At 36.6% G+C, this 10,065-nt stretch overlaps 2 protein-coding genes across 2 annotated transcripts in view; one reads left to right on the top strand and one right to left on the bottom strand.

Moving 5' to 3' along the window:
* Positions 1-3,950: 3,950 nt before the first annotated feature.
* On the bottom strand, positions 3,951-7,104 carry LOC103471387 (uncharacterized). Its single transcript, XM_008420353.2, has 6 exons — positions 7,004-7,104; positions 6,785-6,847; positions 6,543-6,716; positions 6,350-6,449; positions 5,245-5,375; positions 3,951-4,555 (listed from the first exon to the last, which is right to left on the bottom strand). The coding sequence occupies exons 2-6, from the start codon at positions 6,836-6,838 to the stop codon at positions 4,277-4,279; spliced, it is 738 nt and encodes a 245-aa protein (XP_008418575.1). The 5' UTR covers positions 6,839-6,847; positions 7,004-7,104; the 3' UTR covers positions 3,951-4,276.
* A 95-nt stretch (positions 7,105-7,199) lies between these two features.
* Positions 7,200-10,065, top strand: part of polr2g (RNA polymerase II subunit G) — a 4,802-nt gene continuing 1,936 nt past the window's right edge. Inside the window, exons 1-6 of the mRNA XM_008420354.1 lie at positions 7,200-7,311; positions 7,442-7,551; positions 8,436-8,595; positions 9,420-9,470; positions 9,574-9,639; positions 9,829-9,900. Coding sequence (XP_008418576.1) covers positions 7,300-7,311; positions 7,442-7,551; positions 8,436-8,595; positions 9,420-9,470; positions 9,574-9,639; positions 9,829-9,900 — 471 coding nt within the window. The 5' untranslated portion in view covers positions 7,200-7,299. The remainder of the gene's footprint in view (positions 7,312-7,441; positions 7,552-8,435; positions 8,596-9,419; positions 9,471-9,573; positions 9,640-9,828; positions 9,901-10,065) is intronic.

Raw genomic sequence — 10,065 nt, 5'->3', positions numbered from 1 at the left:
TTTGTTTGTTTTTAGTGGTAAATATATTGTATAACAGACATTCAACACAAAAGTAAAAATCTGATTTGTACTTCGTTGCAGTTCGTTACCTTTAGAAAACGCTCATCTCTTAACATCAAATTAATTATAATTCTCTCTTGGTTCAAAGTTATGGAGCTGTTGCAAACCGAATTTTACTGTAAGACTTGAGAAACAAGTGCTCTGAGCATTAAAGCTATCAAATTATTAATTTCATGTCACTTTTGTTATTGTAGTAAGCTGTGATTAATTTTTTGGGTTGAAAATGAAGCAGCCTGTATGAATGAACTTCAAAATGAGAGAGCTCAGCGCTGGCTTAGGTTGAAAATAATCCTCGCAATTTGTCAATCTTTTCTCCTTCTGTTCGCCTTCTGGCTGTCCTGACAGTGCAGATAATTCTTTACACAGCTCCGTCTGCAGTCTGAAAGTTTTACATGTGAGACAATGTGAGTCCCCTTTCAAAAATATAACGGCTAATATTTACGTTCACATTCGAGTCGCACCCAAACAAATGAGCTCAGCTGCCAAGTGACTATCTTGCCAAGTTTCAAGGACAACCCCACAGAAAGCAGATTTTAAAAGAAAACGCTCAGACTGAACCTTATTCAGACGCCTGGAGGCTGTGAAAACTGGCAAGGATGGCGCACTTTTGGTGTGCTCAAAGAAAAAGCTTCAGGTCAAACACAAACTGTTTGCACTAATCAGCAGTTTAGTTCCCATCATGAAAAACAGCTAAAATTGTGCAAACAGAAACTCTGTGAGCAGCAATCTCTCTTCACCCAGTCGACACATGGCAAAGCCTGGTGCATAATCCCCAAACACAAAGTAATCTGAGTAAAAGTCCATTTGGATTATGAGTTTGAAACAGTCTAATCTGAAACATTTCAACTTATCCCTAGGAGGTACAGCCATAAGGAGCTGTTTAGTGAACGCTAGCCGTAGATGAGTCATTTTAACCTGTCACACTTGACAATCATCCTGATATTTATGTTGCTGATGTGTTTGGTGTCAGACAACCAGATTGTAAAAACTAATCACCAGGAGAAACTCGGTTTGTCATGATGCACAGCCCGGGTTTCTGTGTCTTTCCATGTGTTTATCAGTTCCTTCATTGCATGTGTCTTTGCCCTGATGCTCTGAACAAGCCACATACCTGACACAGTTGTACAGTAAAATAAACTACAAAACTGACTGTAATTTGCTACAATTTATCTGAGCATCACTCCGTCTTAAAGAGCTTATGTTTTTCCCCCCGCATTTCCACTGATATTTGGCATATGGTTCATCAGCTTAGAAGTCCATCACTGTCTTTAACAGGATATTCACAGTCTGGCTGCGTGTCATCTGATGCAAACAAAAGATACCCAAGCTGTAACCTTTGACAAGTCATTTTAATGCAGTAAAAGGATACACAGCTCAAAATTCATGCACTGCCAGAAAATATGTTCCTTTTTTTATAAATCTAGTATTTATACTTTCCTACCAACTTTCACAGATATATTTAATTTTATTTCAAAACAGGGACTGCCCACATAATGAACAAATATACACTGTTAGTAAATACACCACTGTAAGACTATAGATGCATAAAAGGCAATCATGTCACCTTCTTGGCAACTTAATGCCATTGTTTTGGATGTTTAACTTGATATGAACATAATTTGGTCCTGCTGCAGTAAGGCTGTGCATAAATATAATTTTTTGTTGACACGGTATCGTATCGCTGCACACACTCCACCAGTAATCCCATGCACCTTTGGAGATATGGAGCACAGATTTGCGCCAGTCGAGGACTTTAAATTTCAAGGAATCTCTCTGCCTTCAGGGACACCAGAAAATTCTAGCAACATGAACAAGACAGCCCCTCCCACACCCCCACCCCCTTCTGGGGAAATGTTTATTCCTATTAAATTAAAATACTTAAAAAAAAAATTGTTATTCGGACATCCCTCCTGTCTCCTCTGAGTGTGTAAAATATAAATGACTTGTCTGACAGGATTCACAGCTAGGCTAAATGAAAGCAAAAATGTTTTCATGAACACCCACAGGAAGCTTCTCTCCAAGCTGCGAGGGTCTCCTCTGACGTACCGTAGAGGAAGATGCTCTGAGACACTATCTATCTTCCTCTCTGTGCATAAAGATCACACATTTTTAAGTGCTTCTGATAAAATTTTAAAGATTTTTCTAATAAAAAGGACATTGCAAGTGCAAATCATGATCCGTCTATGTCGTCAAGTCGCATAACTGCACAAGCTGCATGTATTGTAACAGGAAAATCAAATTGATTACATTTTGACACATTATAGCAACTGTACATATTATTCTACTACCTTATTGGCTAGTGTGTTCTCTGTGAGACTAAAGGTTTGCCATGTTGTATTTAAATCTACACGTTTTTGTGGTTTCTTCATGCCTGTAACATGGACCAACACAGCCACTCTAATTAGAAATCATCTGATAAGGAAGCTAGATCTTATAGCGGGTGTATCATTTCTCGTTCTGGCTCCATCTTTCTGCTCCTTGTCACGCACCATTAGTTGCATGTGTCATGACTTGTTTTAATACCCCGAGGAGAGTAACGACACAGCATCTCCCCGCCTGCCTCCACTTCTCAGGTAAGCATGGATATAAAACCTCATTGATTTCTCTATTAATGTAAGTAATTTGCATATTCCATTCTACGCAGAGTTACGAGAGAGATGCAGAACAGCTGCAGGTCATCAGCCAGCCTGTTGTCTTGCTTTTGCAGTGTGAGGAGATGTGGAGGTTTGTGAGTGACTGATGCCTAATTAGCATCCGTAATGCATTTAAACATCAAGACAATGAGTACAGGTCAGCCGTACAAGAAGAGAGTTGTTTGTGAAATACTTGAATAAATTTCAGGGATATATATCATCCTGTCTGTGTGGAAAAACAAGTAATTGAGACTAGTTTCAAACTTGGAATGACATTCAGATTGGTTAGAAAATATTCATAATGTGTGATTTTGTGGAATGATTGCAGTCATTCTCAAGAGATCCCATCTAGTCCCTACATATTCACAAACTAACATTCATCTCAAGCGATGAGGTAAATTCTCTGCTAACGGCCTGAATCCGGTAAGATTTTTAAAGATTTGGGAGAAAAATGTAACACAGAACCACGATCAGGAATAAAAGACAGAAAGTGCTTTCTTGTCTTTTCGTAATGGTATGTTACACTGCGCTTCATTAATGGTTCTATTTAAATATATGTTCACATTTTAGCTGCACATCCTAATATGTGCAGGAATGTACTGCCCTCTGGAGGGGACAAGCTTCATAACAGGATTGTAGCTGTGCATTTTGTGGAAAAAGGTCCAACTTTTAACATTTTTACATGTACAGAGAGCTGAAACTAATTTTCTATATTTTCGCATCAGGGCTGGTTTCCAGTTCATTAAAAAAAAGAAAGAAAAATCAAAAGAGTGCTGTAAGCAGTTGTCAACAACAGTAACGTTTTTGTGCTTTTATTGGCCAAGTGACAAATACTGAAAAAAACAGGTAGTGTATTCAATAAAAGTATTTTCTAGTTCTGAATAATAAAAAAAAATAAAGCTCTGAATCTCATTTTAGTTAAGAGAATCATTTTGCACCCCAGAATTTAAACATAAAGAGATACAATTAATTGGCAACAGACCTCTGTCTTTTATACTCATATTCTAATCATGTGCAAACAGGACCTCTGTAGTAAAATAAAGCAAGGAAAACTCCTAATTTAAAAGAACATAACCACTACAAGCAAACAACAGAAAAATATTTACATTTATGTGATATATAAAGGAAAAACTCTCCCAACAACACAAATCACACATTACCTTATATTTGTGCTTCTTTGTCTTCTTCGTGCTGAAAGGTTTAAGAGGTAAATAAAATTCACATATGCAGGGCATTTCTGATTACCCTCTTTCTTTCTTGTGCTTAATCTTCACACATGGAACTACCTTATGAAACTCTCTGTTATTTCATGAAATCCATTGCAGATAAAAGTTGTTGTTTTTTTTACAGACATTAAAAATGTACATCCAATCAATAATAATTCAAAGTCAACATTCATTCAACTCATGTTGTCTTCACATTAGGTAGTTTCTCTCCTTTCACAACAATGAACAAAAAAACAGAAGAGAGACAAGAAATCAGAAATAGATCTGAGGAGTTTCTGGCTGTGTTATGAATGTGTTGCTTCACACATAACCTTTGCTTTAGAAAAGACTTGCACGTAACACAGCTTTCCTTCTCCGCTAGTTATCTTCTGCCTTGCTCTTTTCCCGGGGAACACGGCCCATGTTGAAAAACTCCTGATTGGGCCTCGTGTCTGTAAAATGGGAGAGTCGGTTGGACATGGCAAAGAAAGCAGCGATGGCCGCAATATCCCAGGCATCCTCGCGGTCAAAGCCGACTTCCTCCAAAGGCTGAAAGTGCTTCTCTGTGATGGTGTCACAGCGACACACGGCCATCGCAAACTCCAGCATGGCATGCTCCCGAGGTGTGAGCTCTGCAAGTTTGTAGTTAGCAACCACCTGAAATGGGAGAAAAAGGTATTTTTTTAGTTTTTTTTTTTAAAGGTGTTTTCCAAAACTACCAATTAATGTAGAAACTGTTCAGATCTTCTCAAGTAACAAAGAGAAAATTTGTTGGTTGGTAGACCAGCATAGTATAACATCATAGTGAAGGAGACAGAAACAGATGAATGACTTGCATTTTTTATGAATTTAAAAAATGTGGATGTAGTGTATTTACACAGATTTTAGTTTAAGCAAATCTTTGAAATCCATGTATCACAATTACTTACTACTTTGTTAATTTATCCGCATTACAATAAAATACTGTGAAGTTTATTATTGTGAGATGACAACATGGGAAAAAGTCAAGTATATCAATATTTTTAGAGCTCTCCATAGTTGCCAAGTTCTTGAGTCACTGGCAGATTTCAGTCATTTCCTTGACTTTTTGTTCTTGACTCCTGATCCAGTTTTTAATTTTATACCTTCTAGGGCTGTAAATCTTTCTTCCGGAAATATATTATCAGTGGGGAAAGCCTCGGTTCGTTCAATTCCAACAAAAAAGTTTATGAAAATTTTAACCAAAAAACTGAGATTTTTATCTTTTTACATGAGACAATGACAAATGGTGTGGTTGAATTAAAATCTAACTCCTGCCTTTTGACTGCTGTACTTTCATAAAGTACAGCATAAAAAAATGATGATACCTGATCAGAAAGAGTAGGGCTCTTCGAGTAGATGCGGTGCAGAGCACTATGGGACACCACACAGTAAAGACACTTGTTATGACTGCTGGTGGCAACGACGATTAGCTCACGGTCGGCCTTGGTTAACCTGCCTGAAAAAAGAAAAAACAGGGACAAAATTTATGTAAATAAACAAACAATTAGGCATCATCTATGCAGCACAAACAGTAGCTGTTAAACATTTAATTTTACATGCTGGATGTCTGAAAAGTTGAACTTAATGGACATCCAACTTTAGGTTTAGACAAGTCGCATAGCATATTTAGATTAATTGAGTTATTGTATTTTTTTTAATTTTGGGGAAATCACTAAACGTCCCCCTGAGGGAGAGTCTCAATCATTTTGTTGAGGAAAAACAACAGTTTCAAAATTTGTATTTTTTTAAAGGCTCAAATATTTGTCCCCAAAATGTGATTTTGCAGTGTTCACTACTGTGAACACACTGTAACCCCAGCTAAGACTTTCAACTAGCAATATAACTTGTAAAATGAAGAGACTACGAGAAAAACAAGACTTGATGCCATTGATTCGATGTCCCCAACTCCCTCCCCATTTTATGTAAGACATTATGTTGTTGGTTTCTTGCACAACATTCTGTGATCTGACCAACAATAACAGGATTGCCTGGTGTAGTAAGACACCATTTCCAAGTTGCGCTTTCAAATGGCTATGATGTCCAGAGCTTATATGCAAATTACAAACAAAACAGCAAATTGCTGCTCAAGCTCATCTTAATGTTCACCAATTCCCATTTTCTGACATCTTCCGTCTTTCCTACAGTACCTTGACAAAGTATATGGATGCTCTATACTTTGTCCGGCCCCATACTGATGTGTACTTTGTCCGACCACATTAGTATGTGTTCGGGCCCTCTGATTAAAAGAGGCAGAACACATACTGATGCCACACTTAGCAGAATTTTTCTTTTACTTCATATTTATGCTCTACCGTTTTTTGTTTTTTTTTTTAGATGCATGACATAAAAATCCTAGTAGGCAAAAGTGGGGGTTACTTGTTGAATTCAAATGAAATATAACTACTTCTCAAGTAGAAAACAAACACCAACCTGTTTCCTTGTTCATCAATTCATTGTAGTATGCGAAGAAAGCTCTGAACTCTGCTGGCCTGTGAGAGAGTACTTTGAAGACATTGGGTAAAAAGCCTCCCTGCAAAAAAATAAAAATTAAAAAAAAATTAAAATTAAAAGGTTAAAAAGTCAAATGAAAGTTAAACGCCTAGCAATACTTTTACTTAATTACCTTCGACTCCACTTCTTCCATTAGCTCCACTATATCATAAGGTAAGTCCTTCTTGTAGGGAATAGGATAGCGGCTGATATTTTCCGGAGGAGAGTTACTGCTGGACCATCTGCTGCCTGGAACCGTAACAGCAGCAGCCTTTTCCCGCAACAAGCTTCCCGTTCGGAGGCACGTCTGCGTGGAGAGAGGCAGCTCAGCAACAAAAAACCACTCAAGAGTCAAAAATGTATTCAACTACTTACAAGTTGCGTGGACGTAGGAATACGAAACAACTTCGAGAAGATGTTCCTCGCCATGTCGGTCAGCTGTAAAGATGACTAGATGGGTTATTACTTTTTTTTAAGTAGAAACTCACTTTGGTTAAAAGGAAGTACAGCTTAGACTTAAACTTATGTCTCAGTGTGGGTTAAAGATAATGTTATACAGAATATCTGTCGCAATGGCGGTGAAAATAACTGCACCTTTTTTCTAAATGCGTTGTTTTTGCTTCGTTTCTATATCAGATCTTGAGTCTAGTCATACCAACCAATCAACGCACAGCACTGAGTCACGCCTGCTGTTTTGCTCTTGCACTAATTCATTCTCACCGCCAGGTGGCAGGCTGTGGCCCGAACTGACATTACTACTGCGGCGCTCATGACTTGTCATTGACCCGGAAGTGACTTTACTGTAGCGATTTTCTACTCCATTCAGTACTGTTAAGGATAAGCGGTTCGGCCAATAAAAAGTATTGTTAAAGGCAGACATTAATATAGACATGTTTTACCATGTAAGTATGTTTATGTTATTCTTCTGGTTTATTTTGGATTGGTTGATTAGTGGTTTGTTTTGCATCGTTTTACGAACGTGGTCATGACRGTTGCATCCTTCTCGTCACACGTTTTTATTGGTGTTTACAGATTTCTTTGGAACATGAAATCTTACTACACCCGAGGTATTTTGGACCCAACCTGCTGAACACCGTGAAGCAGAAACTTTTCACTGAAGTAGAGGGAACATGTACTGGCAAGTGAGTGAATTCAGATCTGTCCGTAACATTTTACCGCCTAATTTTATTAAAGTATCTCTGACTATTATCCTGCATTCGCGTGTAGCTTTGTGTTGGTCGTTTTAATGTACAATAAAATTATGTATCTATTTGTTTTTTATTTTTTTCATTTAGGTATTTTACTAAGTAGTAGCGTATTTTTCCTTATAATGAGTTTTATTATGGTTAATCTGTCGATACATTTTCTAATTCACTAACAATTTTTGAACTTTTTACGGTCATTTATTGCTTATCTCAAAAACAAATGTAAACAAATCCCTTTATGATATGAATTATGTGTAAAAAGTGCTATCTCCTGAAAGATAAGTGACTAAAGATCATTATTATATTTATGTATTTAGAAATAAACAAGTAAATTGTTCAATCATTGTCATTAGTGGAACTCAAGAAAGCTACTCTTCTACTACTCTAATGGAAACTTAACATTTCCTTCTAATGTACAAAGGACTTGCATTTATTCACTGTATGTATTGTTTATATGCATGTCTAGTTAAATGACATTAATTTGGATATTAACGTTATCCACAGTTAATTCCATTGAAACAAGTTTAATGTAAGTTTTTTGATCAGCTACAAGTCTCCACATTAACACACACAGGCACAAAATTACTCAACAAATGTGGGTCTAAATCTTTCCTAAGATATTTATTCAATGTAAGACATGGCATACACATTGTCTGACTACATAGTGCAGGCACATAAGCAGGTATAGACGATTGATGTATTATGTTGCTGACTGAAATAATGTTGATAATATTGACAAGATGTGATAGCCCTGATTGCATTTACAAGCTGTACATGTGCGTGTTTTTTTTTCTTTTTTTTTTTCTCGTTGTGTTTTCCAGGTATGGCTTTGTCATTGCAGTCACCACTATTGACAACATCGGGGCAGGTGTAATCCAGCCAAGCAGAGGCTTTGTTCTCTATCCCGTGAAGTACAAGGCCATTGTCTTCCGTCCGTTCAAGGGAGAAGTGGTGGATGCTGTGGTCACTCAGGTTAACAAGGTGAGGTTTAGTGTAGGTTTATGTCCTGATTTTATTGTTTTCGGTTMAAATATTAAATATTATTCAGTAGGAGGTGGGAAAAAATATAATGTAYGYGAGTCAATAATTCAAAAACTAGAGGAGAAAAAAACAGAAAAATAAAAGATCGACCTCATCCAGATGGCACAAAAACAATAGTTAGAGAATTAACCACCATAAAGCCATAACACATTTAATTTGTTAATGTTGGACTTTTTTCCAAGTGTAAAATTAATTACTCTGTACCTGTAGCAATTTATTTTTGGAACATTTTGTGATTCATGATATTTATATTTTTGTCAGATTTGACTCTACTTAGAAGTCACGTGATGCTTGGCAGGACATTTATAGTTTATTTTTTATTCTAAGAACCCACATGCCTTTGACTGAAATCTTTGGGACAAGTTTGAATCTGAGATGCTGTGGATTTATGAAGCAACAGATTAAAACTATTTTAAAAGGAAATGCCCTTTTTTGTCTGACTGTAACCACACAGAAACCACTGAAAAGTTTTCCATAGTAGCTTGCAGACACATTTTGAACTCTTAAACTGTACCAAGTATCTCAAAACAGTGATTCCCACTGAAATATCAGTGAGAACTTTAAATCCCCTTTTTGTTCTATTTGMTAATAAAACTGGTCATAAACAATAGTTTTGGTTACATTTATATGGTTGGTAATTATTTTTATCTGTAAGATGAAGTTCTAAGTCAATGTCAGATGTTATTGCTACTTCTCCATCACTACTTTTGTTGTTTACTTTTATTAGCCTTCCTTTAAATGACAAGTGTTTCTGTTTATTGCAGGTTGGGCTATTCACAGAAATTGGACCCATGTCTTGCTTCATCTCTCGCCATGTAAGTCGGTTTTAACCTGCTGTGCTTAATTTATTGCTTTACATGCTAATTTAGAGTTTGTATTGTTCAGTAGATGTATGTAACATAAATTTCTCTTTTGCAGTCCATTCCTTCAGAAATGGAGTTTGACCCCAATTCTAATCCCCCTTGCTATAAGACTGTTGATGAGGTGGGGATATTTTTAAATTTTATTGCTTTTTCTGAATCCCTGCCATTATTTAAAAAAAAGATTTTCTTGTGTTTTTATAGGAATTACATAAAAAGTAATAAAATTAAGTAGAAAAAAGGTAATTCTGCTTTCAAATATCCTGTGTTATTTTGTTGTTTGACACAGCTACTGTAATCTCTTCTTTCAAAGGACATTGTAATTCAGCAAGATGATGAGATCCGGCTGAAGATTGTGGGCACAAGGGTTGACAAGAATGACATTGTAAGTGTTTTTTTTTATTTATGAAACTGTGGTTGGATTGAGAACTTTACTTTTTTATTTCATGATAAAGTAACATTTGTATACACAATTTATTAGAGGTGTGCCGATCGATCGGCCACTGATCATAGTCGGCCGATTTTCGTGAAAAAGTGTATGATCGGTGAT

Source organism: Poecilia reticulata, linkage group LG10 (genome assembly GCF_000633615.1).
Source record: "Poecilia reticulata strain Guanapo linkage group LG10, Guppy_female_1.0+MT, whole genome shotgun sequence".
NCBI classification, from domain to species: domain Eukaryota; kingdom Metazoa; phylum Chordata; class Actinopteri; order Cyprinodontiformes; family Poeciliidae; genus Poecilia; species Poecilia reticulata.
The sequence above is the reverse complement of the archived record's forward strand: the minus strand, read 5'-3'. Positions and strand labels throughout refer to the sequence as shown.

Coding starts and splice junctions, on each gene's coding strand:
- LOC103471387 (XM_008420353.2), bottom strand. CDS start 6,838: ATGGCGAGGAACATCTTCTCGAAGTTGTTTCGTATTCCTACGTCCACG. Junction 6,717..6,784: donor TTCCTACGTCCACGCAACTT/GTAAGTAGTTGA, acceptor CTCTCCACGCAG/ACGTGCCTCCGAACGGGAAG. Junction 6,450..6,542: donor TGGAAGAAGTGGAGTCGAAG/GTAATTAAGTAA, acceptor ATTTTTTTGCAG/GGAGGCTTTTTACCCAATGT.